This window comes from Apteryx mantelli, chromosome 5, assembly GCF_036417845.1.
Source record: "Apteryx mantelli isolate bAptMan1 chromosome 5, bAptMan1.hap1, whole genome shotgun sequence".
In the NCBI taxonomy this organism is placed as follows: domain Eukaryota; kingdom Metazoa; phylum Chordata; class Aves; order Apterygiformes; family Apterygidae; genus Apteryx; species Apteryx mantelli.
The window spans coordinates 7,122,623-7,150,341 of NC_089982.1; the positions used below are offsets into that span (position 1 = coordinate 7,122,623).

At 38.5% G+C, this 27,719-nt stretch overlaps 1 protein-coding gene across 1 annotated transcript; it reads left to right on the plus strand.

The window, feature by feature from the left end:
• Positions 1-96: 96 nt before the first annotated feature.
• Positions 97-26,793, plus strand: ABCG2 (ATP binding cassette subfamily G member 2 (JR blood group)). Its single transcript, XM_013957375.2, has 16 exons — positions 97-246; positions 6,520-6,732; positions 11,478-11,537; positions 12,429-12,543; positions 13,718-13,870; positions 14,304-14,461; positions 15,262-15,413; positions 15,892-15,996; positions 17,555-17,805; positions 20,330-20,412; positions 21,536-21,625; positions 22,244-22,368; positions 23,539-23,693; positions 24,568-24,657; positions 25,358-25,449; positions 25,747-26,793. The coding sequence occupies exons 2-16, from the start codon at positions 6,527-6,529 to the stop codon at positions 25,895-25,897; spliced, it is 1,986 nt and encodes a 661-aa protein (XP_013812829.1). The 5' UTR covers positions 97-246; positions 6,520-6,526; the 3' UTR covers positions 25,898-26,793.
• The last annotated feature ends 926 nt before the right edge of the window (positions 26,794-27,719 follow it).

Below are 27,719 nucleotides of genomic sequence, written 5' to 3' on the forward strand. Positions count from 1 at the left end.
GCCCTCCCCAGGGGGGCCTCTGCTTCCCCCAGCACAGCAGAGCAGAGGCTGGAGGCTCCTCCCGGCCACGGGGAGGGGGCAAAACTGAGCTCCCTGCTCCCGGCTTCACAGCAAATGTGATGACACCACTGGGACTGCTTTTCTTCGCAAGCTGAACGAGCGGTTGGGACGACGTCCCTCCGCACAGTGGCCTTCCCCCCCTGCCACTGCCTCTGCCATCTCCTCAGCATTGACCACGACCTGCTGGTGAGTGAGTCTGCAGCGGCACTGCAGCCTTGCTATCGAGATATATTTAATTCCGTTTAACGGCTTTCTTCCTTGTCCGTGCGGTACATTAGCAAACGCGTGCTCTGCCACCACAAATTTGATTCTGCAGCTGTTTTTCGCCGACAGCAAAGCACAACATCACAAAATGCTTGCCTACCTTTTCCTGGCTTTTCAGGTAGTTTTACAGAGTAATTTGGCAAGAAGTTCATGAAAATACATTTTATAAATGGGGGAAGAAAGCTTCAAGGCTTAAAATAAAATCAGTAAAGCAGTGAAAAGTCAGAGTATTTTGCAGGAACTACCATATTATTAAGAGTTTGCCTGTGCGTGTTAATGTAGTGCAGGTAACCCACCTGCAAATGCCTGCACACGCACAGCGCTGTCTATTCAGTCCCGTCCACAAATCCGTAGTAAATTGGTTGCCAAATAACTTACAGATTGCCTGAATCGCATTATCCTCATTTACTCAAATGGTTTTAATTTCCTATGAATGCTCCTGCGAAAGAAGACTGTGTTGCCGTGGAGTAGCAGTACAAGGCTGTACTGCCCTCTCTGTATTCTCCCATGCCTTCGGTGGGCAGTCTACATCTCTTCAAAAGCACTGTATTAAAAAAAAAAAAAGAAAAAGGTATACTTATTGGAATTTGTATTTATCTAAAACCTAAAATGCATATCTATAATACTTATTTTACTGTTTCAGCTAGCAGCAGATTTCAAGACTAAGCTTTGTCCCCATTATAAATAAGGGAAATAATAGCTTATCTAATAGTGGTGTATCTGGCATGTTCAAGTATGCTGAAAAAAACAGGTTCTTTTTTTAAAGGGTTTGACCCAGCTTCCATTAGAAAACCTTGCTGAAAGTTGCTTGGGGCTCTAAAACTCTGTCTCCCTAAGTAATTTCAATGCTGTCTTGAGAGATAAAATACTTAGAATAACTGGCTGGATTTTCAAAAATCAAATAAAATGCACTGCTGAATTTTGCCATTTGAAATTTTACTACTGATCTACAAGGTTGTTTTTCTTTTTGAAAGCAGCAGTCTCTCCAGTGCAAGAGCTTTGCAGGAGGATTGGTAGCAATGAGTATCACTTATCTTTTTATATGTACAAAATACCTTAAATATTTTTAGTTAAACAAATAGTTTTACTAAATTTGCTTGAAAAATTCCAGATATGATATTGCTGTGGCTCAAGTAGGTTTAGATCAGTGTAACTTTACTGTATATCTTGTTGTTTTTTTACCATTGTATATGAGGGGAAAATAAGACTTTGGACTTTCCAAGTCTGGATAGAATACACAGAAAAGTGAGTATAGGGAGGATTTTGTACTCTTTGGATTGAAACAGTGGGCGAAGAGATTTGATGGTATTTTTTAAGAAAGCAGTTTTAGTTCATACTTAGCAAAAGGTTAAATCTCAAGATCGAATATTTCACAGTTTTCCAAAGGCGCTATTTTGTCTTCTGACATGATAATGTTATGAGAGATTACAGCCATTGAATTTCTGCTTTGAAAGATGGTAAAGGGCTTTTACTTGTGGATAGCTCTAGTAAGAATAAAATGGTTAACAATTAAAGAAGAGTAATGAACTACATTGAAGACTAAAGGGCCATTACCTTTTTCCTTTTCAGTGGTTGAAACATCAACCATCACGAACAGTATCACCACAGAAATTAATATGACGTGAATATTTGCAAGCTGTGTGCTTAATTTACAAGATTCATGTTGGATCATGTCACATGAAGAAAATTTATTTAGCATGTTTGGATTACAAAGTTTGAAAATGTTTGTTGTTTGTTTATCCTATTGGCTATGGAAATTAAGAAATTAAGATATTAAATTAAGAAATTCAGATACTAAATTAAGAAATACTACTAAACCACTAAAGCAATTTATGAGACTGAAGATCTCCAAAGAAAAGGTTTTTCTATTAGGCTTTAACTGAAATCAATGCTGAAATCATTGGCAATAAAAATACTTCAAGAAGATCTGGGAAAACAAATGCAGTGTGTAACATCCCCAAAGAGTTCTTCAATTTTATATTTAACTGATGCAAAAATAATGTATTTTACCCACAGTTGATGTGATGTGGATATGAAACACTTGGTTTACCATATTATCAAATACTTCTGAATCCTGCAGCTTAAAGCATTTTGATCAGGTACCACTGATGTGTTGGTACTTTCAAAACACCAATATCACACATTTTCATTGAATATGCTGGTCATTTCCAAGCTAAAGTAGATATTTATACACAATTTGCAATGATTCTAGGCAGCTTAATTTCAGGAGTTTTAGTTTGCGTACATATTGATTTGATTAACATTTTTCATGGCTATTTCTCTGTCCTGCACATGTTCTGACTTACATGTTTCATAACTATATCTCATATTAAACTTGATAAATAAGTTTTAAACAAGAACTAGAGTAATATTTAAAAAAATCCATTTTTAAGGAACAATGACAAACAGCTAAGAATTTTACTAGCTTTAAAGGAGCATGCTCCCATCTTGCTATGGTTCAGTTTACTGATAGATCAGAAATGGGAAGGTTTGTTCATAAAATACTAAAATACATATTTCACAGTGAGTACGCATCCCTCCCCCGCCCCAGTAACAAAAAAGGTCTCCGAAAAAGAAAAGCAAATTAAAAGCCTGATCCTGGTACACAGCAGTTATTTCTGCTGGTAGCTCTTCATCCTCTTTTAGTGTACTATTAGCTGAAATCCTGTTAGAAGAATCTTCATTCTTGGAGGTTTTCAAGATTCAGCGAGTGTTGGCGATAGTCCCACTTGAAGCAGGAAGCAAGATTACGTGACTTCCAGAAGTCCCTTCCAGCCAACATTTCCAGAATTCTGTAATTCATTTTATCATCCCAAGGAGTTGCCATAATGTAATATAAGGCTTACTTGAGAAGAGATGTAGGTAACACAGTTTTCATGCAGTGACTGATAAATAGCTATTCAAATTTTAAGCAAGTGAGTATTTGTAATAATTTCTGATTTCATTCTGTGATGAATTCCAGTAGTTCTGAAAGTGTACAATATGTTCAGTATTAACTGAAAATCTGAAATAGAATTTTTTTGAAATCAATAAACGGTATGGTATGCCCACAAATACAACTTGGTCTGTGTGAGCAGCCTTCGGGAGGGATTAACAAAGCCACTGAAGCTGTGTCTTCCGCACACACCATCACACTGTGCCACTGCGATCAGCATATGCTCATTATAGCATCGTGTGCCGTGCTGTCTCGACTGAAAGCTGCCGGGAATGGATGCCTTAAAAAGGGGTGATATGAAAGCACAGTATTTTTCTCCGGCAGATTTGTGCAGTCATGGGCCAGGGCCTTTCTGAACTTGAGGTTTCTTTCAGACTGCTGTATTAAATAGCCACTGAGAGACCTGTCTACTGTGGATGTGTCTAATCGTCTTGTAGCTGATTTATATATCTAGCTTCTAAAATGTTCTGTGGAGAGAGTTACATAATCGAATCATAACTTTATTGGTAAATTAAATTTAACTTCAGTGTACAGTGTGCCAGTCTGTTCTGAAGAATGACTCTATAAAAATAGGGGGACCCTGTAATTAGCAAAACAGTTTGTGATCCTGTGTTTATTGTCTGCCAGTGATTACAGACTGAGTTTGTTTAATTGCTACATGAGAAGTTTGTTTTCTAAAAAGTATTTCTGAAAATTCAGTACAAGTGCTAAGAGTTAACTTTTTATTCTGGTCTTGACAAAAAAAAAAAAAAAAAAACACAACCAAACCAAACAAAAAGGAATTTAACTACTCTATCAATGATGTCTGAGGTCAGACTGCAGTTCACCCTCCCACAACTGCACAAGCTATGTTTAGTATGCTCGTAATATTAAATCATTAATGCTGAAACATTAATCTGGGAAAAGTTGTAGATCGTGTAAAACAGTGATCTAGATACATTACAGATGTAGAGACATATCAAGGTTAGAGTCGCACTCTCTTGCGAGGAATTTTGCACTCACACCATGCTGTGGGCTGTCCAATAGTTCAAGGGATTTTGTAATGTTTTACCGGGGTGTTTGCTCTGTGGTTGAGTGTTTGCTACCCTGGCTGACACGCTAGCAAACATCTGCTCGGCATATGGTGAAACATAAAGTGAAAAGTTCTGGCTCTAGTTCTGAATGTATAGCTCTGCTTCACCAAAACATCCTTTTAAATGGCAATGACTAATGCCCAGCCAGATCAGCACAAAAACTAGTATCTAACTAGCCTTACAAGATGAGCTGCTCTTCTCTAGGCAGACAAGTCTTCTCTGGGACAAGTATCAAGGACTGTATGTGGTTTATCCATAAAAGGCCTCAGGCTTTAAATTTTACACATTCGATTGGTGTTCAATTCACTCAAAATCCATTTTAGCTTAAATTAAAAAGAAAGCTAGTCTCATTATAATTATACTTGGAGCACAATTTCTTTTCATTTTAGGGAAAACTGGGCCAAGATTACTGATTGAGTGCAGAAACATTCACACCCTACATTTTGGCTGGCATGGGAGACTGTACTTTTGTCAGAGGAGGTAATTTTCTGCTAGTTTTGGGATCACATTTTTTGGAAAACTGATGAACAAACCTTTCCATGCAGATACGCCTGTTCATGAGACTAGTGCTAACCAAGAAATTCATTCAGCATGTCTGAAAAGGACTCAGTTTGTTTTCTTCCTAAGCAGTATAACCATGCTAACATATGGGACTGATCTTCCTAAAGCTCCTAACTGCTTATCTTCCCTCTCTGTTCCCCAGGACTGCTGGATTATTAACATTTTCCCTAGTGACAATTAAAGTGATTAGACTCAGAGAAGTCAAGTTGATATGTAAGGAGAGGCCAGATCATCTCAGTTTTTCTGTGCCACTTAGGTCACACGAAGGGGACCAAGGCCTGCACGTACAAGAGCAGTCAGGGATTCCTCGGTGGCAGGCAGGTTGTGTTTCTCAAAACTACCTTGCGGTGGCCTTAAAGACAGGAACCTGACTGAGGACAGGAGGAGAAATAACTTTAGTTATTACACAACAACTCTCTGCTATTGTTTACGTTAAAAACAAATCCAGCCAAGAGAATTACTCAGCAACCATGTCAAGTTGCTTATTCCTGTAGTCTGAGCAAAATTATTTTGATTGAAAAAAAATAAAACAAATTTCAGGTTGTGTTGTTGTTGCACAGGAGTGCTAGAGGTAAGGTGGGTATCTTCACTTTCAAACCATCCATTTAAAATAGTATCTAAAGGGCAAACTCTAAGCACGTTCAGAATTGTAAAGACCAAACGTTAGAATGTAAGAAAGCCAGGTCCTTTGGGCTCTCACAAATTTTGAGCTGATCTTTCAGTGAGTCACCTGTTGTATTTGTGATTTCAAAAAAGCTTGCAGAGTTTATTTACAAAACTTCCCTCTCAGTGGCGGCCCTCCAAAGAGAGTATAATGTCAAGCTAAAACCCACTGCAAAAGGCACCTGCTTGCTTGTAACTGGAGAACAGGATGGGGAGGGACCCTTCTAACTCCCTAATACAACATGAGCAGTAAAGCCACACGGCAGGCCCAGCTCCACATCTCCTCAAAGTCCTCTTAAGGTTTGAGTCCCCAGGCCCCAAACTGTTTGTCTGAAAGAGGCCAAGAGGGACGTCTGCAAGGCCCACAGCGGGCCCAGTGCCTGAACGCTGGAGCAACCAGATACCCACCATCCACGGGTGGAGTTCTCATGGCGCATACAGTGGGATGAAGGGTCAGGCACGCAACACAGGACACAAGAGCTCTTTGCCTACCTACCCAGAGCCTCGTGGGCTCTTAAGACAGCTTTGGCTCTACAGCCTTAAAAATGCCATTTGAATGTTACAGGAAGACTTCTCAATCTGAATTTTGCACAGTGCTCTGACCAAAGTGAGCAATCTGCAAAAAATGCAGCATGCAATTGTGCCATTAGATAATATATATCCCAACATACACATGGTAAAGGGCCTGAATTAAGATTCCATAAGCAACCTTAATGATGGCATTTCCTGAGTGTCCTATAGTTCTTTTCTTTTCTGTACTCTCCATATGGGGCTTTTTCATTTTCTAGGCCACTGCAAAGAGGACATGCAAAGCAGTGAGCATGGATGAAGGGAAAGGACTTTGTGAAGTGGAATACTACACGTCCTGTAGAGCATTTACATACCTGTGGCTGCGCTGTGCTAAGACATGTCTTTCTCAATACTAATCTTTCTTTTTTTTTTCTTCCTATTTTTCATTTACAGAGGAAAAATGGCAGAAGGCCAGTCACACATAAGTATTCAGATGTCGGACTCGAGCACAAATGGCAACCCTAGCAGACAGCAGTCCTCTCCAGACTTAGCCAGCAGAGGAGGGAGCACGTTAACTTTCCACAATGTCTGCTACCATGTGAAGATGAAGAGTGGGTTCCTGTGTTGTAAAAAAACAGTTGATAAAGAGGTTTTGAGAGATATCAAGTATGTATTTAAACTTCTCTTTAGAGTATATGTATTTTATTTCTGTTCTTGACAACTAAGTCCACTGAAGTCACTGAGCCACTAAGAACAACGTACAGAATTCAGTCAACATTTAGAAAAAATATATACATATGGTTGCTGCACATTAGCTGCCAGCTCACTGTTACGCTCTTCTTATGTGTGTTATAAGATTCGGGTGAGGCCCCAGTGGTCCACAGTTGTTACAGCTGAAGCACAAAGCTTGCAATGCTAAGCCTTGCTTCTCCCAGCCAGCATATCGGCCACTACAGTACGGTGGCATACAAGCTAGTTGTGTTGCTTTACCCTACCTGGCCAGTCCCCCCCTGTGACGTGGTGTTTAACCGAGAAACAAACATCCTGTCCTGCGTATTTGTGCCTCCTTTCCTAAGACGGCAGTTCATGTCAGTGGGACAGGAAAGACCAGTGCAAGTTTCACATGGCAGGTCTGGAAAATGGCACGGTCGTGCCATTGAAGACCACTGGCTGCTATAGTGAAAAATGGAGTATACACAAATAAACCAGTTTCCTAAGGATCTGAAAAGTCAGAACAACTGATACCTTTTCTGGGCCACAGAATTTGATTGTACTGATCCCATGAAACTTCCTACATATGAAGTCATCCTATGTCATGCCCTCACCCTGCAAGTGAAGTAAAAACTGTACATACCACAGGGAGTGAGGACAGACAGAGTGCAGCAAATGTTCTGGGATGCTCCATTCTTGTAAACTCAATTCAGGCTACAGACTTCTACATTATAACCTATGATCACCTTAAAAATCTACTAGAGATTTCAGTAAAAGCAGAATCTATTAAAAAGGCAGGCTTTCAGAAGGTTACTTTTTTTTGGGGGGGGGGGTTAACTTATAATGTTTAAGGCAGCAATATAAACCAGGGTTAAATTAACTTTGAGGGTATGTAAAGTTGTTGTTTTGGGGGTTTTTTGCACAACATTTTGCATTACTGCTATATAAGACTCATGCTGTTATATGGCCCTTGTTCCATAATCTGTGCATAAGGTTTGCCCATTCACAGTTACATAGTTAAACCGAGTGGCAAGTACTTGTACAACATGCTGTTCCCAGCTACCTGTGACTTTCAGCTCCCTAACTCCAATTTCTGCCTCAAAGATTAGCCCTTTCGTATAGCTGTCCTGCTCTTTGCCCGTGCAATTTCTTTTACCGTTTGCAGTTTCTATACCTCCTAAACACGGACTAGTAAAATCTTTACAATAATGTACAAATCGCTCAAGGAGAATAGTAACTCAGTTGGCTTATATTAATCATTTGCAATGGTGTGAGAGGAAGACTTATCTTTTAGCTTGTTGTATTAAACTAACATTTAACACACATTACCCCTCCCCTTTTACAAAACACATCTGCATTTGCTTCATTATATATGGTATTTTGTATTAAAATCATATACTGCATATATATAATGTAAATGTTTCTTCATCTGTGGAACCAGAAGTTCCCACATTAAGAAATTACAGGAGGAACAAATATGTTTCAGAAAGTCTGGGAAACGGTGAAGGAAAGAAAAAACAAGCCTCCTGTGTCACGTGTCACTAGACCATGAGAGGAGCTGTACTGGGCCAGATCCAAAGCCCTGTGCTTGGGGCTCTCCTTAAATGGGAGCCATATCAAACTTCTCACTCTTCAGTGTCAATAATTCACATCTTATAAAAACTGAAACACTGAAGAAGCCCTCTTCCCCAAAAGCCACACTCTGTCAGGCTGCTTGTAAGAAGTAAAATCTCACAAGAAACCAAACTTAACAGAACCCCCAAATTGTCATGTTATATACGGGTTTTTACATCTAATCATGGGATCTTAAAATTATGACAGTCTCAGAAGATAAAAAACAATAAAAGAAAGTAAAGTCTCTTTTTACATTGAATAAATTCTCTTCCAGTATATAGGCAGTGTTCTGCATAAAAGATAAGCCTCAGAAAGATTCCCCAATATATACCCTCCAGGCAGCAAAGCTAAGAAATAATTACAGTTTTAGCCAGTTTTCCGGCTAACATACTCTCAGGTATGCCACATGAACAACAAGCTACGTGTCAAGTTTTTATAAAATTTCTACACAGGAACATAGAAGTAAACTAAGTCTGGTGTTCTCAGCTGGCAGTGAAAACTAGGTAATCTCTGTATTATCCCAATTAGAAAGATACCACTGCTTCTAGTACCCAAAATATTACATGAGGGACTTTGATACTACACAGTAGATCTTGCTCCTGCACTCCTTTCTCTTACAAAACTCATACCAACATCAAAAACAGACCTGCCACAATATAGACTAGAATACGCTACATGTTTGGAGGCTACACAAACATTAGGCTTTCTGTAGCCATAACCTGTCTTTTAACTTTATACCTATTGTAATTACACACTGTATTGCTTTATGCATCCCGGAGTGAAGGTTTTATCCAATAGCTATCCTGAAAGACAGTATTAAATGTGTTTGACATTTCCTGCACCAAACTGCGAGTTCACACAGAATTCCTCTGATAACTGGTAGGTTCGTGTATTAATTATTAATAATTAGACCATGACTATTTTAATGTGGTTCACATGGAACCTAATAATGACCTTAGAATGCTTGTCAAACATGAGCACTTAAGAGGGATCAGGCGATGAATTTTTTTTACAATGGGAAGCTGCATGGCTTTTTTTTGAAAGCTTGTGGGTTTCTTGAATGATAGTATTGCTATCAAAACAGATAAACTGAGTGGAACCCTTATGGATCATTAGTGTATATCATTTCCTAGGCTGAACCTGGCTGCTTGCTTTTCTATTTTAGGTTCTCTAATGTAATGCAAGATATCTGAGTGTGATAATATGCTTTGGGGTCATCTTAAAAAGCTAGAAAATGCTTTGTCACCCAGACAGTGACAGCATATGAACCACTGGGTTCAGCTTAGTAGCTGGCTGTCCTCAGGATCCACTTTGATAGCTCGTGCTGCAGTGGCCTTGAGAGTTCAGAAAGTAGTCTACAGTTCATCCCTGATCAACATTAAACAGGGTTGAAAACATTTCGGGATCATTTGTAATTTCAGTGTCTTTTTTAATGTGTTTTGTTGAAGAGTTTCAAAGTCAAATACTTTTCTGAAGCTGTCTCGGACATTATTAGCAAGCAACATTCGTATATGGCTCAGAGGGGAAATTCTTGCAAGTTTAAAATAAGCTGTTTAGTTATGTAGCTTCTCAAAGTTGTGCACGAGAGACCTTGACTAGATTAGCTTGACTCCAGGGAGGCTTTTGAGATTATTACAGTCTTGAGAGCTCCATTTAAAGATAAATAAAAAGCATTTGTATGGAGATCAGAGAACAGTAAATTTGTAAATTGTGCAGATACACATATATAAACTTTTTTTTTTGAAATCTATTCAGATGTTTTTTCTTTCATGCCATAACCTGGCCTACAAGGGTTGGATTCTCCCTTTCTAGTTTCTTTGCACATGATCCCAAGGTTTTTATGGTGTCTGATCCATAACTGAAGACCTGCATTTAGGCTCTATAGAAAATCAACTATCTTATTAAAGAAAGCTATCAAATCAGTATGATGTGATCTACTTTGTTAAACGCAGGTTGTCTTTTATCCCTGTTTTTCCATTTGTTTTCATAACTTTACCTACTCTTCCCCTAAAAAACGGTTCTAGAGAGTGGCACGTTACTGAGGTTAAATTAATGGAATTTACTGCCTCGATCATTTCTATCTTGGCTTGCTGAGTTTAGTAGAAAAGTTGAGGCTTCTTGGTCAAAAGCAAGGAATGTGACAAAAAGCTGTTAAAATAAATGGGAAGCAATGATGGATAAAAGACTTTCAGTTTTTCTGTCATTTCCAAATTCCAAGCCCTTCTGCCAGTTTTCTAGTTTGCTGTAATTCAGTGCAAATTTACTTCAGCTGAGTTACCTAGGCTCCATCACCCATAACTTAACGGGCTCATTTTGCTTTCCTTTGGCTGAAAGCTTGCTGATGCCCTGCACAACTATTTATATCGCATACAACAATAACTGTTTAGGCAGCAATCTCTACTTTTGCATAGTCAGCATGTTACTACAGTGCATAAATCTAGTATTATAACAGACAGGCATTTGTATGTACAGCCTAATTCTTATGTACACAAATGCTTGTTGAGTGCAAATTTTAGGGGCAGGTGAGGCTAATTATCAATGGTGCCTTCATATGTTCCAGCAAACAAAAAGAAATGGCAGCAGTATTTCCATATACTTGTCTCGTTCTTTATAACACAAAATGGCTGTTTCCCCAACTAAATACTTACTAGCCACTTCTATCTGGCTTTTGAGCATATTCTTTAAAATCGGGTTCAGAAAAACTATTAAGTCCAGCTTCTTTAAATACAGACAAGTCCATAATATGTTTTGTCTACAGTGAGCTGCTAAGAGAATAAAATTCTCCAACTGAATGTGTTTAAAGCAGGTATGTGTTGCTTCATGTCTAGAGACACAGCGGGGAAAACGCATGCATACAGGTTTTGCTATTTTTTATTACAGTTTTCTGTTGGTTTTCGTTATATGAAGATTAGTTCTCCTTGAGTTCAGAATAAAAATTACGGTGGAGTTAAGCAATTACTGTTTGTCATCAATCAGATTCATTACTTCCAAAAGGAATGGGATGCAGAAGGTAGTTCTCCAAATAATTTAAACTAGCCGACCAGATGCAACAGTAAGAGAAGAAAACCATCAACTTTGTCTTACAGTGGCATTATGAGACCAGGACTGAATGCAATTTTGGGACCCACTGGCAGTGGTAAATCTTCGTAAGTATTCTCTTTGCTCTACAGAGAAATTACGCCAAAGAGAAAATGAACCTGTACATATTTAGCAGTAATGAACAAGACTTCCAGGGCAAGAATTTGGTTTCATTTATATCTGTGCAAATCTTACTAATTTCTGAGAAATACCTGAATTCAGAAAACAATTAGCTTAAGTGGCAAGTAAGTAATTTTGTTTCTGGTAAACAGTGTACTGATATGCTATCTTTATATATCATTCTAGGTAAATCAGAAAGCTTACATTATTAAATGAATAATGAATTGGGTAAAAGAGCAAAGGAAGTCTGGTTTCCAAAGCAAGTCTGTCACAATCACTACTTCTTAATAGAGTTAGCAAAGGCTGTGGTGCAAATACTCATAAAAAAGAAGTTCATTAATGGGAATAAGGAAAAGCTTCAAACAGAATCTGTGCTTTACTGGATACTCGAAGATGTGTTTACAAAAGGAACCTTACTCTCTAATGTCTAATAGTTGAGCTTACACTCACATATGAGCACACACATATGGCATTAATGGCATCCCTCTCCTTTTATATTCCCTGAATTTTTTTCAAAACTTGCAGGACTGCCATCTTGGAGACTTCCAACAATCTGCTTAATTTGGCTGAAAATGGCCAACAAGTTCAAAGGTTGTAAGGAGACAAATGACAGAGGCACAGACACACAAACGTGCTGTGAAATTGCACAAATCTCATTTCCTTAGGAGACGAGAACAGAAGAAACTCTGCCCTTGAAAGTTGCTGGAGGTTTTTCTTTAATAGCAGATTTTTAATATGGAGTGTTTGTATGTAGCTGTTTATTTCATGAACAGGCTTTGGTGTTCAGGGGCCTCAACTCTTACAGACTGATTTTATAAAATGACTGACTTTTCTTCTAGTCTACTTGATATTTTGGCTGCAAGGAAAGATCCTTATGGGCTTTCTGGAGACATTTTGATAAACGGAGCTCCTCAGCCTGCCAACTTTAAATGTACCTCTGGATATGTAGTACAGGTAAGTAATTTGATGTCTTTGTGGCTTTTATTATCCCCTTCTGACTGCAGTTGTAGGAGACAACAACTACTGTTGCAGTGTCACAAGTAACTTGCCTTTATCAAAGAATCAAGGCCTGTGCAGTAGCAGCTCTCTACACATCTACCTTCATAGGGAAAGAGATTCTGTGTTGTTTTTGGATCTCTGTCCTTAATATCCTACAATAAACTGGAGAGGATGCTTTGGATATTTTCCCTCCTTAGCAAAACCATCTCCTTATTCTTCATTTGTGGGAACAGTGGTAGGCTATCAGTATGCATGGAGTATTTTCCAGGTATAATGCTTTCTGATAATATACAGCTTGTCTCAGCTTGCCTGGCGATCATGCAACTACCTCTTGCTCTGAGAAAATCTTTTTCCTTCCAAGGTGGGTGGGGGGAGAGAGAAACAAGAACGATAAAAGGGAAACAACATCCTTCTCTGCATTTCTTTGCCTTCCCAATTGCCTATGCTCAGCAGCGTGCTTGTAGTTTACAAAGACCTACAGAGACACATTTGTGAAAACCCCTTATTAAAGTATGGTCAGCATATTATAGAAAAGTAGTCTCTCAAAACAAGCGTAACTGTCTAAACTTCTTGCATATTGAGAGAGAGATTCCCTTCATAAGAGATGAGCAGTTAGTACCTAAAATATCTACCTTCCTTCCTCCTTTGCTGAAACCAGCTCAGAAAACCTTCACCCTACCCTGTATCGACGCAAACTTTCTTCTTCTTTCTTCTCTTCTGCCTGCTTTTATCTGCGGTCAGCTGAGGCTGCATTAACAAACACATAGTGATAACAACCTGCTCTTTAGCTCCCTTTAGCCCTTCAGTATCTCACTCTACACCTCCAAAAAGCTGAAAGCGGTAAGAATACATCAGGGGTAGTTCTGTTTATGCATTTTGATATCACGTGTGACAGAGGATGTTCCTATATTGCTTTGCCTTATAAATAAAGGCAAATAGAAATATGTGCATGAAATCAACTGTCTGCTATGACATTTAGGTGTTAAAGTTGCATCTTACAACATGTTCTAGCAGTTGCTACTGTCCCTCTGCATGCAAGGACAACGTAAAACACACATACAAGTAGTTCTAAGAGGAGGAAATAGAGACTGTAAAATGAACACCAAGTATCTGCTTTTTGTTTTGGAAGGATGATGTGGTGATGGGAACCTTGACTGTAAGAGAAAATTTCCAGTTCTCAGCAGCACTCCGTTTGCCGAAGTCAGTGAAGGAACAGGAAAAAAATGAACGAGTTAACCAGATCATCAAGGAACTGGGTTTGAACAAAGTGGCAGATTCCAAGGTAATGGCATGTAAACGTGCTGCTTAAATTGTCAACAAATACTAAATGATGTATTTAAATAATCAAATGGCTCAATGTGGCAGGGTACATAATGTAGAACTAAATAGACTTTCAGTAGCACAGGGATACGTAAAACCTATATGGCTATCTACCCTTATGGACTCTGTGCTGATACCTCCATCATTATTACACTACGGGGAAGGGGAAAGGTAGTCCGTGGTTGGAAAAAAGTGAATACCTCAGGTGATATTAATGCCAAGGAGTGGCCTGTACGTGCGGCAGAGCCACCATGAGGCAACACCTACAACCATATCTGAGAGCGGGCTCAAAATTTCTCAGAACTCTTCCGACTTGCTGACGTGTTGGTAGGACACTGTTCACTAAAGTACTTTGATATCAGATCAAATGACAAGAGTTTCTTGTTTTGTGTAAGGTTGGCACCCAGTTCATCCGTGGTGTGTCCGGAGGAGAGAGGAAAAGGACAAATATTGGGATGGAGCTCATTACAGATCCTGCCATCTTGTTTTTGGATGAGCCAACTACTGGACTTGATGCCAGTACCGCTAATGCTGTCCTGCTGCTCCTGAAAAGGTGTTTGCCTCAGAACCAGCTTCCTATTTTCACCATTCAACTCTGCTAAATTTCCGTGGTATTTTACTTAAATTACTGTTAGACTGAGCAAACAGGGAAATCAGACACATAACTGTTTCCCAGTGAGCCAGGATTGTACGGGCAGTAGAAAAAAGGCCGTATGAATTCTCTCACTCCAAAGCAGCTACTCACAGTAGTATGCAAAGTGTCTTGCTAGAAGCAAATGTACACCAGGACTGTAATTTGTGAGTGATAACTGGGTTGTTAGTTACAGACAGTTAGCTCCATTACTGTAGGTGACAAAAAAGATTAAAATGCCTGTTGTACAGTCTGGTAAGGTGATGGATTTTAATATTGAGGGTAGTTAACACACAACTAACTTTTTCCCCATCACAAAATCTCAGGACTCTCTTTGAGAAAACAAGTACAACACACTCTCTACTTCCAAGTTTTATATCATTTTGCATTTCATACAATCAAAGAGGGCTTAAATACCTCTCTCCAGAGCCTTCCGTCTGTCTGAAAACCTTCCCAGGTTTTGAATCCAACCTTTTTGGAATTTGTTGGAGATTTGTGAATCTCCAACAAGATTCACAGCTAGAGTAAACTTTCTTTTTCACACAGACATTATAAATATGACCTAAATATTTGTTCTGCATCTTTTTTTTTCTTTCCCCCTTCCCTCCCCCTTACACTAGATTGTGCAACATAAGGCTTAATTGAACTTGTAAATTCTCTATCTAAATTCTGAAAGGATTTGCAAAGCTAGCCTCTCTGTTATTCTTCCCTTTTACATCCAGGATGGCAAAACAAGGAAAAACAATCATCTTTTCCATTCACCAGCCTCGGTACTCCATATTCCGACTGTTCGATAACCTTACACTGTTGGCGGCAGGGAGGATGCTGTACCATGGGCCAGCTCAGAATGCCATTGAGTACTTCAGATCTGTCGGTAAGCTTTCATGGGTAACACTAGTCACAACAGTGACAACTGAGAGGAGGATGTTTAGTATGCAGTAACTTGAAAATATGCCAGTGGCACTTGACCAGAATTGAATATAGCAGGTACTAGCAAGGCTGAGATTTTAACAAGCTAAGCTTTTCTCCTGCTGTTCTATCTCATGACCCTTATGTGTGTTTGAATGATTTGACTGACTTCTAAGCAACTACTAGTAGGTGCATTTTAATTAGGTACGTTTCAGAAGGGCATATTGTCACCTGTCACCTTGCTTTCGTTGACAAAGAGAGCTGACAGTGTTGTTAATCACCTGGGTAGTCTCTGACTTTGGGAAGCCTGCAATGGTTACAGTGCAGGCTACTCAGTGGGAATAAGGGCATGGCCGTGTCACGACAGCCAGGTACCGATGCTGTGCAAAGCACTCTGCCACCCGCAGACCACTTGCTTAGGACTTGCAATGCTGTCACTGCAGGTTACGAGTGTGAGGCATACAACAACCCTGCTGATTTTTTTCTGGACATCATTAATGGAGACTCGACTGCCGTGGCAATGAGCAAGATAGCTGAAGCTAATGCAGGTATGAATCACAGCGATGATTTAAATTCTCACAACATGTGTTATGCCAGAACGTATCCAGTGCAACACAGAAAGATCGCTTACAGGTGTCACACACAACAAGTAACTGTGTTGTACGTACGTACATTAAAGAGTTACTTGTATGCATGCAAGTAATATCTGTTGCTGATCCATGAAAGGCAAGTTAAAAATGGCTGCTTATACCACCTGTTTTACCAAAAAATACTGTTGTTTTAGGGATAAAAGAAAAAAAAATCCATCCTAAATCCTTGTTATTTGCATATGGAAAACAGATAGGGTAACCTGAAATTAATACCAAATTTACATACATCCTTATTACATAAAATATTCCTAACTATGCAGTAATAGTTTGCTTCACATAATTAGCTATTTAGTAGTTCACCATTGCTATCCATTTCTTCATAAATTGATCCATATATTTGTGCGTCATGGTCAAATTGCTAGATGTTAAGGAGGAAGGAGTCTTTTTCTGTGTTGAGTATACATCTGGGAATTTAATGAACTGTTTTATTACGATTCAGCACAGAGTGAGTTTCTTTCATCCTTAAGGCAAATCAACTAAACGCCAATGTAATCACAAATGATATATCAGGACAACTATTTTGGTTAGAGACATCATATGATTTAGCTATGCTTTACAGATTTTACATAATGAAATGGCTTATCTACTATGAAATTACCATTTCCTACCTCTGACCAGGGTGGGAATAGGGACAGAGACAGGGGACCAGTGCAGCAGCATCTTTTCTCCTGATGCTTCCCTAAAGCTGAGGCACAGCTGAAATTACCCCTAGACTAACAAACCAAATCTCACCTACATGGAACAGCCATTTTTTTTCATGCTGCTTGTTGTTACTCATTAATAGCACACCTTACTTTCATATAAATTTAAAGGGAAATGAAATAATGAATATGCTGTGTGCCCATGCACACAGTTGCTCTCTATCTTTGCCAAGGAAGCAACTAGCGTTTTACAAGAATACTAACTGTGTTTAGGGCCTAACTGATGTTGTAGCTGGCAACACATGCTGTATTTTTCATCTGAAAAGCACTCGCTGGACTAGAGCTGGGAAGGAAAAGAGCTCCAATAGAAATTCACTTACAACAGACTTGAACGGGCTGAAATAGGCACATTCATAACCTGGTTCTAAAAATCTAGGGGGTCTATGATAACCTCAAAAGGTCTGAGAAATAGCTCATTTACAGAAAGTCAGGGGAAAATCACTCTCTGATTAAAAGTCAGCTGGCTGCCAGTTTTAAACTTTGTTGGCACGCAAGAATTTGCCAGTTCAGTCTGCCATGAAGCCACTGTCTATGGGTAGGTTGCACAGACAAATACAGAATTTCTGTTGAGTTTTGCTCTTATTTATATAGTCTTTTGAATCACATGCTTTGAGACTGAGTGTAATGAATCACTTGAACTAAACATGCATAATAATTCTTCTCATTCATTAGTAACTCTTACATAACTCTTTCAGCCTAACTCCTAAAGAATATTCCTGTGGATTCAGTAAGCAGTCAAATATTTATCTTTTCAGCAGAGAATACTGAAGAACACATTGACTGTGATAAAACTTTGGCAGAGAAGTTAGCAGAACAATACTCCAGCTCTACCTATTACCAAGAAACAAAAGCAATACTAGAGAATATTTCTTTGGGAAATAAAAAGAAAACAAAAGCAATTTTCAGACAAATTACATATGCCAATTCCTTCTGTCATCAGCTGAAATGGGTGTCCAGACGCACATTTAAAAACCTGATTGGAAACCCTCAAGCCTCCATAGCTCAGGTAACACTGTTCATGTCCATCAGTTTGTGCTATATGTTGAGTTTACTCCACTTCTATATTAGATAAGCCACTGGGGACAGTTTTGCCTCTTGATATTTTGACTAAAATTAGCATCTGAACTAAGAGCGTTAAAGGTCTGAAAATCTGATTCATTAGCAGCTGTCCTGGATGGTCCCAGTTGAGCAGCGTGATGGACTGCTCAGTGATTTTTTTTTACTGCTTAAACATCTCAGGAGCCAAGGTCTTTTTCAGCAGTGCATTTGGCTCCTATGTTCCTTCCTTCCTCCCCACTCACAGTCAGTAGATTATTGTGCAAGTAGTTTCACACATTTGCTCAGGAACATCCCTCAGGCTCTCATCTAATTGTCCAGGCTTTGCATAGTGGCATTAGGCCTCAAATCTTTCTCATGAAGGAAAGTTAACAGACTACATTTGTACGTTTAAACTTCAGCACACAATTAAGTGCTGGCAGTTGACTCAAGTATAGAGATATTTTCACAGTCTTGCAATGTGCATATCATTTCATCACTTGATTGTTCATAACAATTATGATGTGTTCTGAAAAAGATGTCACGGAAAACACGATCGGTTCTAACATTTGTTAAGACAGATGAGCATGTTATACATAATTGCCCGTTAGCGCTGCTTTCTTAGAAGAATCAACCCAGCGACTGTGAATTTCTTTAAAGCTACACATTGCCTTCAAAAATAAAGAATACCTGGTTGACTTCTTCTGAAGAATGACTAATCCGTAGGAATCCCTAATTCATGGGCCAAATTCTGTCGTCTTAACACCAGCAAAACTCCCACTGGAATTTTAAGCAATTCTGGAGAAGCCAACAGAAAAATTGGTTCCATGCCAGCGGTATAAATTTTCCAGATCAAGATTTATGTAATGAATGAACAAAACAGCCAGCATGGAGAGAAAATGAGTGCAGAATCCCTTAGGTTAAAAGGCTTTGTGTATGTGTATGTGTTTGTACGTTGATATTATGGAGATCCGTAATAATTACTTTGTAAAAGCTTGACCTTGTGACAAGAATTATACTCTCAAGGATCTTATAATACCCCAAGGTTAATGGTCCTGACTTTTTTCTCACAATCTTTTCTATCTGCTCACCCTCATTACGGAGGGATTTTACATGCATTCTTTAAGTGGTACACAGTTCATTAAGCCTTGTTCGTTAATCTGCTCCAAATTGGTCTTGATATGATCCTTGCCTTCCACTACAATTGGCTTAGGGGCGGAATTATCCCTGGCATTTGGTCCTTTCGGCAAGATCTTAGTGATACAGTACCATGAATCAAACAGTTTATGGTGTTAAGACTCATGCATCGCTCAGGCTTAAAACTGACAGAACTGCCTGATACTGTTTTTTTTCTGAGATTTTTGTCATTTGTACTTAGTCTTAAAAATTCATGATGTACAGACTTCAGTCATTTAAATTATAACCTTGAGGCCGCTGATATGTTTGCTATTTAAATTGTGATACAGACTGCAAATATCAGTATGCATACATCCTGATCCTGATATCTTGGCTCATGTTAAAAACAATCCCATGAATAACATCTGCAATAGAATCCAGCACTTATGCACGGTGGAACGTGAAAATAAACCGTCACCCCCAACAATGCCGTCAGGAAAAAGCGCTTTCATTTTTAGGTGCCAAGCTCAAAAGTAGCATTTAGGCAGGTTCAGAGCAAATCCCACAGTAAACGCTGCACTGAAGAGCCATGGTTAGCACTAGAGCTATAGGATATACTTGTTACTGACAGCAGATTGTGAATCACCAGTTGTCCCAAAGAGTATGAATGGTCGAGAGTACCAGTAGAGAGAGAAACACTGCAGTGTGTCACCGATTAACTTAGTAGTGATGTCCAAGAATGGATGAAACGGGGATGGCGGGGAACAAAACGAGGCTGAGGTGATTTAATGGTGGGGCTTCCTCAGCGCAGAGGTTTTATTTCCTCTTTCTACCCTCCTCCCTCCCCAACCCCTGCTAACTTCCTCCTCCTGTTATTGGTGCTAGCACTCACTGTGCACTTCCAGAGCAGTTCTCTCAGGTCAGAAATCTGGCATGGTGTGGGGGTAGAGAAGAGTTGTAATATTGCTCCAGGAACATGTTTAGTGCCAGTGGCACCACAGAAAAGTGAGCTATCAGGAGCAAATGAAGCTCCTGTAGTTTCCCTCCTTTCTAAATTTCCTTCTGGTACCTTGCCTGTGCTTGATGCAGAAGTTGCTGGCTGCTGCCAAGAGCAGGAATCAGGAGCTGCTGTGTCTCACAGATACCTCTCCAAGGATACTGCGATGCATGTATCAAAATCTTACTTATACTGTAGGTTGCTAACCCCTCCACTGACTGCCTTCCCAACTTGGATTGCTTTTTCCCTAGTCATCCTGAGTACATTTCCCGTTAATCTGTACTCACCGGCTGAATATTTCAAAATAATTATTGAAGCTCTGAACTTTAAAAGCAACAAGGATAAAATTTTTCCTTTTCTTTTTTCTTTTTTTTTAATTTAGCTCTGTGTTACAGCTTTCCTGGGACTCATCGTAGGTGCCATTTTCTTTGGAGTAAAAGATGACTACACTGGTCTACAAAACAGGTTAGCCAGTTTAGGTACTGGATATCCAAAGATTTGATAAAATGCTCTCATTATGGTGATAAGATGATAATGAAAAATTTGGAGGCTGAGAAGAAACCATTGAGCTCTTTATCACTACTCCCTTAAAGCAAATGCCTCTCTTCAAATTAGGAAATAAAGTCACGCCTATGTCAATGACTTTGAGGTGAATATGTCCTTCTACCTATTGGAAGTTCTCTGCAGAATTGAGATACAGGGATCCAGTTCTGCCCTCTTACGTTGTAACTTGGACAAGCAGTCAAAGTGAAGTGAGTGGTGCTACTTGTGTAGGATGATATTCTTCAGTGCCAGTCAGATTGCTGAAAATGCTGAACAGCATACATCATATTAAAAATGCTTACTTTATCATTGCAGCATTTTAACTTATTTTCTGCAAGTTTTCCCCAAGATAAAAAGATTAAAATATAGAGACCTGGCTACTTAAACTTGGGTAACTAAAGCTTTGATCTTGCAACTGCTTCTGCATACACACTTCAATTTACAGCAGTAAGCCCAAAGGTGCGTATGAAGCTAGGTTTTAAAATGATTCTGGCCTAAGTATGATTTTGACGCCTGTATGTATGTAACCTTACAAATGGGTTTGCAACTAAGAAAGCTCTAGGTTCTTAGACTTAAAACACTACATAGCATTTAAATAAAAATGGTCCAATTTTAAATTGGATGTGAAAGTGTGAAAACAAAGCGTTTAATTTTAGCAGAAAAGGTGAAAACACCTTCTCACATTGTTTATTCAGTTCCTCGTAGTTTTCATCAGACAAGTGCCTCGCCAACTGAGAATTTTTAGAATAAGTGCCAGTAAAAGGAAATTTAAATGAAAAAAATCAAGGAAAATCAGTTCACTTTTCAATTCTTTGACTGTATCAAAGAACACACTACCTTGCATTCTAGTAACAAATACTGTGTGTACATAGCTTCAGGCTTGTTATGGACCCAGATGTGTAGCTAAGCCTATTCCCATGGAATTCCATGGGACTTCACATACTACTGAGCTCCACACACTATGGTCAGGTCAATATATGCCATATTGTAAAAGCTACTGAATATATCACATTTTTAATACAGCTTACTGTTTTGCTTTCGGTAGAGTTGGTGCGCTGTTCTTCCTGACCACCAACCAGTGTTTCAGCAGCATTTCAGCTATTGAACTCTTTGTTGTGGAAAAAAAGATATTTATGTAAGTAAAACATACAAAAAGGTTAACGTTGTCTATTGTTAGAGAGATTTAATTTGGATGCTTATCTTCTTCCTGCTGTAATAAATTGTCATTTAACTATGCCTAATGCAGAGCTTTCTAATTCTTTCATTATTACTGCTCATTGCAAATGTATTCTTTTAGCCTGTAAGTGAATTGTTTGCAAATCCACTCAAAAATGGTACCTATGATTGAGAGCAGCTCAGAGTTTGAAATTATTAACATATGTAGGAAAAAACCCTGAAAACCCAATTAGGTATTGATGAATAAGTTTGTGACTTGTTACTGAAGTTAGTAAATACTGTCTAAATGGATCCTTTAAAGCTGTACAGATTATACTGTACAGAAAAGAAAAATAATTTAAGCTTAGCTCTATTTTGATAATACAAAAATTTACTGAAAATTATGTGCACAACTATCCATGTTCATTTGCACATGAAAATACTACCATTATTATAGTATCTTGGTGGACATTTGCATTACATCCTAGGCATAAAAGACCTCTTTTTTTTTTTTTCAATTTAAGCCAGCTAGGTGAAAATAATTTTAGTTTTTTTAAATGATTAAATTTGTAATATGCTGCATATATCTGTGTTCCAGACACGAATATATCAGTGGGTACTATAGAACATCTGCATATTTCATCTCAAAGCTGATGGCTGATTTAATACCCATGAGGACTTTACCAAGTATCATCTTCACCTGTATAACTTATTTCATGTTAGGCAAGTATTGTCTCCTAAAGTTCCATTAACCCCCCTCTGTAAGAACAACACTGAAATAAATCAAATCAACAATGCACTCACATTTTATACATGTACATATATATGTGTGTGTGTTTGGGGGATATATATATTTTTTTTCTCCCCACTCCCTCATCAGCGTGGCACTGGTTATTGTGCTTGCTGGATGGAAGTCTCTGTTGCTTTTAGCATACTATGCAATTTACAGGATAGATACACTTTTAAAGTTTTAAGTATTCTCGTCTGAATCTGTGAAATGTCCCTAGAAACAACAGTGTCATTATCCATACTAAATAGGTTTGATTTATTCCTTTTCATTCATGATTATCATAACTTTCAGTGACTTTTACATGATACTTTTTCCTTCTTGCATGTTTTGCAAGAATACCTATCAAAGGAAAAGTTTTGTTATAAGAACTCAGTATCATGTGAATTGCTATCAGCTTGTGCCTTCTGGTGTGCGAGAAGACTTTGAAAATTGCAGGCATCAACTTCTAGAACACTAGAACATCTTCAAACACCATCCTCCAAACATGTTCCAGGCAGACCATTTTCCTAGGATAAGGTTTCATCTAATAATACCCTTTTGTGATGTCCCAAAAATTTGAAAGCACAAACAAAATTAAAAAATAATCACAATTCACTCTGATCAGACTTTTCTTTCCTGAAGAACAGGAAACAGCATCAGCAAGAGGCTCTTGTGAGACTGCTAAACTGGGGTGAGCTGCTACCAAATCTATAGCCATGCAAAGTCCACTCTCTATTAGGAGAGCTGTCTGCTGGAACCTAGTGAAATGCTGTATAATTGCCACTTACAGAGGCTCAGTAGAAGTTGCTGCTTTGATAGGAAACTTGAAACCATGGTGAATCCTTCACCTTGGCCTGTATGGAGTACAACTGTAACTTCTTTCTATTTCTCTGCAAATTCTCTCTGCTGTTACTGCATTTATAAGCATATTCCTTATTCATCTTGTCCATTGCTGACAGGGCCCACACAAGTATCACAAGTCTCACTGCACTCGTGGGTCTCAATGGCATAGCCTATGTTGTCAAAATAAATGTATTATGTAAGCAGGATGCACTATTTATTTTTGGTTATGGTACAGCTTTTGGCAGGATCATACTGAAAACCTTCTTATTCTGATCTTTAAGGTTTGAAACCAACAGTAGAAGCCTTCTTTATAATGATGTTTACCCTTATGATGGTGTCCTACACAGCCACTTCTATGGCACTAGCCATTGCAGCAGGACAGAGTGTGGTCGCTTTGGCAAACCTACTCATGACTATTGCATTTGTTTTTATGATTGTGAGTAGCATTATTTATTTTACTAGACAGAAATCCTAGCTGCTACAGAGTTCAGCTCCAGTCAGAGGTCTGAATTCTGCAAAAAGACTGTGGGGTTGAGTATGTTATATTCTGATTTGTCCCTCTAAAGACCTTGAACCTGGGGTTGGGGGTCTAGGTGTGAATGGGAAGGAGAGTGGTTCCTCTGCTGTGTTCTCAGGGACTGGCAACCTGAGCACTGTCTGGAAAGCAGAAAAGTGGCTTAGAGCAACATTTTATAACTCCCCTTTAGCTTTAACAAAGACAAATTTGGCTAGCTGAGAATACAACCAGTAGTCTCCTGCATTCTGAGACTGCTACTTTACCTATCCTCTTCAGCTAGCCATCAGACATGTTCCAGCTGGACAACATCCTCAGCACTTTCAGGGAGAAGACAGAAACCACAGAAACAAACAATATGGCATGTTGAGCCATAAGCGAAAAACAAACAAACAAACAAAAAGGTGCCTCAGACTCATGGCACACACAAGCAAAACAGAGTGCACACCTCTAGTGGCTCCATGTAGCTACAATCCACATAGTAAAAGCAGACAGTTCATGTGAACAAATGTGGGACCCACTAGACAGGAAGCATCCACTTGTAACGGAAGAGCGAAAGCATTCCCAGTTGGTCATTTGGGGAAGAGGATCTCAAGGGGTACGACGCAGAGCTTGATAACAGAAATTCTTCCGCCCGTTCCCCCTGTCCCATTGTTCCACTGGAAGAGTTTCTTCCTGTAGAAAGGCCTGCTTTTTTTATCTGAAGAAGCAGAGTCATGAGCTAGACTAACACATGTAATGGCATGTTTGTTTTTTTTTAAATCTACCTTTTCTACTCTGTTTTCATTGCCTCTAGATTTTCTCTGGGTTGCTGGTAAATCTAACGAGCATCATGTCCTGGCTGTCCTGGCTCCAATATTTTAGCATACCTCGATATGGAATGACAGTAAGTGCTGTATTTTCCTATGTACCGAGTTCAAAAAGATTTGTTAGAGAGGAATGTCTTCACTCATGATAAAATTCCAAGTTTAATGGATTAATGAGAAAAAGGTAAGTTAATTAGATATAGCAACCTTCAAATTTAATGTCATATCTTGAAAGAAAAAAAGAATTCTAATCAAGTAGTACCCACTGACTAAAAGAGCTAATTTCTGTCACATGAAAACAATTCATATGAGAGAGTCACGCAAAGTTAAATAACTATTGTCTTCTCTTGTCCATCAGAACATAATTGGATAAAAATGCTACAGAATAAAGAACAATGCTATCACAAAAAATGTTTTTTTCTCTTTGCCATCAGTCAAACAAAAATATGTCAACCTGACAATTTTTCTCCTATTTTTCAATAGTTTAAGTTATGGTGATGTCTCATAGAGCTTGAATATTCCTGTGTAGAAATAATCTAATCTAGGTGAGGTGTTAAAGCATAAAGACACTCATGCATTAAATTGTGTGGACTATATACATTCTTCTCTTAAAAGAAAATGAACGATGCGTCTGTGTTAAAAAATGTGGATTTGTCCAAGATAATAAATAGTGATACCACCACATTTTTAGGATAAATTTGGTTTGTATTTTCTCATCTTGTTGATTTATCATTCCTTTACTACTCATTTCTGTTGTCATTGTTTCTTTTATTTTAAAAGGCTTTACAAATTAATGAATTGAATGGTCTGAACTTTTGCAACAGCAGTAACACCACAAATCTGAATGATAATTGTCAACAGATAAGCCAACCGTAAGTATTTTGGTATATTAAAATGAATCCCTCCACAAATAACTTACAAAGTTTTTGAGTATTAGTCTGTTTGTGAAATATTCACTGATCACCAGCAAAATCTGTTAAGAGTTTTCAGCTTCCTACAAGAAACTGATTGTAGCTACAAGAAAAACAAAATTATAAATAGAAAATAGTACCTTATCACAAGCATTTGCCTGGCCTGTTATAAATATGAAATCATGCTACAACTTCTAGGGAACTTCCTAAATACCTAAAGCAGATTGCCTTTATAAATCTGTTTGTATTTATCTGCAGGTGGTGTACAGGAGAAGATTATTTGAAAAATCAAGGCATTGATGCAAGTAGTTGGGGTCTATGGCAGAATCATCTGGCTCTTGCATGCATGACAGTAATATTCCTTACAATTTCATACCTGAAATTACACTTCATGAAGAAGTTCTCTTAAAAATAGAAATAAAAATGTAATTCACATCGTTTGATAAACTGACTGCAGACCTGACTTGATTATTTTGAGAGACCTTCCTTTGTACTTTTGTTTCTGATTTCATAATTCAAAAATGTATGATTTTTGTATAGTATTAAATACTTAGTGTACTTTGCTGAAATATCCAGCATGCCTCAATTCTCTTGATTGCCATAAGAAGTGTACTACACTATTCATCAAGGCTAATCATAGTCTTTCTGCATGTTCTAGTTATAGATTTAAGAAATGAAACTGATACTTAATGGCTTAATCTGCAAAAATTGGTCCCATAATTTTACTAGCACCTACATTTACTAGCAAGTAATTCAGTCCAAGTAGAAGCAGATCAGCAGACTGACACAGCTGGTGCTGAGATCCCTACACCTACGTAGATGTGGGACAGAGCAGCACTGGCACAAGGAGGAATGGATGGGAGGCAATGTTCTCATTCCTCCCCGCTGCCCTTCTGCTCCCTACTCCCATTCTGCACAGATGGCAAGTCCATTTCAAGGACTCTAGTAATCTGGAAATCGAGACATACTTGCTGATTAGCCCAAACCCTAAATTATCTGCAATGTGAAAATGCATAATAAAATGTGTCTCTCAGGTATTATGTCTTCTTTCTACCTTATTTCAGGAAGGTAGAGGTTTCCATGCTTGTATAGACTACTGCATTACTAAAGGTGATACACTGTCTGGAAGAATAGCTAGTTTTGACAAGCCACAAATGAACCACAGCTCCAATCCTACAATCGACAGTGACAAAGGTGTCTTCTATATCCCAGGTCATGTCTTATGTCCTGTTCTATTCAGGGAACCATAATTACTCTAAGGTGTGTTTGACTGATGTCACCAAGTTTTTCTAACCAAGCCAGAGTACTGGAAATACTATTTTTTAAATAAAGGTGATATTGTACTTTTTTAATCTGCCAATTTGCATAATCCCTGTATTTGTTCCTTATCTTCTTGAAATTTTCTCTTATTTTGAGCACCTGCAACAAATCATTTTTTCTGGCTTTAGGAGTTCTGTTATTGCTGCTATAGGGCATTATTATTTTTTAATGCTGACCAGTTTTAAATATGTATCTAATTGGGATGGTATTACATTTGTAACATTTTGTACATTACAGTAACTCTTTCTTGGTAGCCTAAATTTTCCCCTCACCATCCGAAGTTGAGATTAGTGGCCCATGATAGTTACATCTCTTTTTATATGTAACAGTTTACACATACATTAGCACTTCTAGCATGTATCTCTCTGCCCTTATCCATCCCCAGTAGTATTTCATATAATAATATTAGCTGGATTTTAAAGACTTATTGCTTAATTTTAGTTAGGTTCTATGGCATTCTAGACAGTCCTCCCTCCTCTTGGAGGTGCACATGTAGTACCATAACATAATGGAAAAACACTTGTCTGGTTATATTACCCCTCTAGTCTACCTGCCATATTTTATTAAAAATATCCAAACACTGCTCATCATGTATCCTGTAGATGACCCATTTTTCTCTTTGTATGAAACTCTGATGTTGCAATAAAACTGTATACAAGTTAACAAAAAACATCTTATCTCAAACTGGACATTCATCTGCAACCCTGTCTATGTCAATAATTAATCTGGAGTCAAGAGAGTCACAACTAGAGGGGCTGTAACTGCTTACTATGTAGAAATTACTGTTTCAGACTTTATAATCACTGATGGCTTTCCAATGTGAGCAGTAGAAGGTCCGTGTGGTGTCAGTAAAACTGAAAGAAGAGCAGTTTCCGCAGAAATCAGTGCACTGCCCTACCTTCTGCCGTTCT

Bases quoted from the DNA above. Each gene is read 5' to 3' on its own strand.
- ABCG2 (XM_013957375.2), top strand. From the start codon at position 6,527: ATGGCAGAAGGCCAGTCACACATAAGTATTCAGATGTCGGACTCGAGC. The intron at 11,538-12,428 runs GTAAGTATTCTC...CTTTTCTTCTAG, and splicing joins ACTGGCAGTGGTAAATCTTC to TCTACTTGATATTTTGGCTG. The intron at 17,806-20,329 runs GTAACACTGTTC...TTTTTAATTTAG, and splicing joins CTCAAGCCTCCATAGCTCAG to CTCTGTGTTACAGCTTTCCT.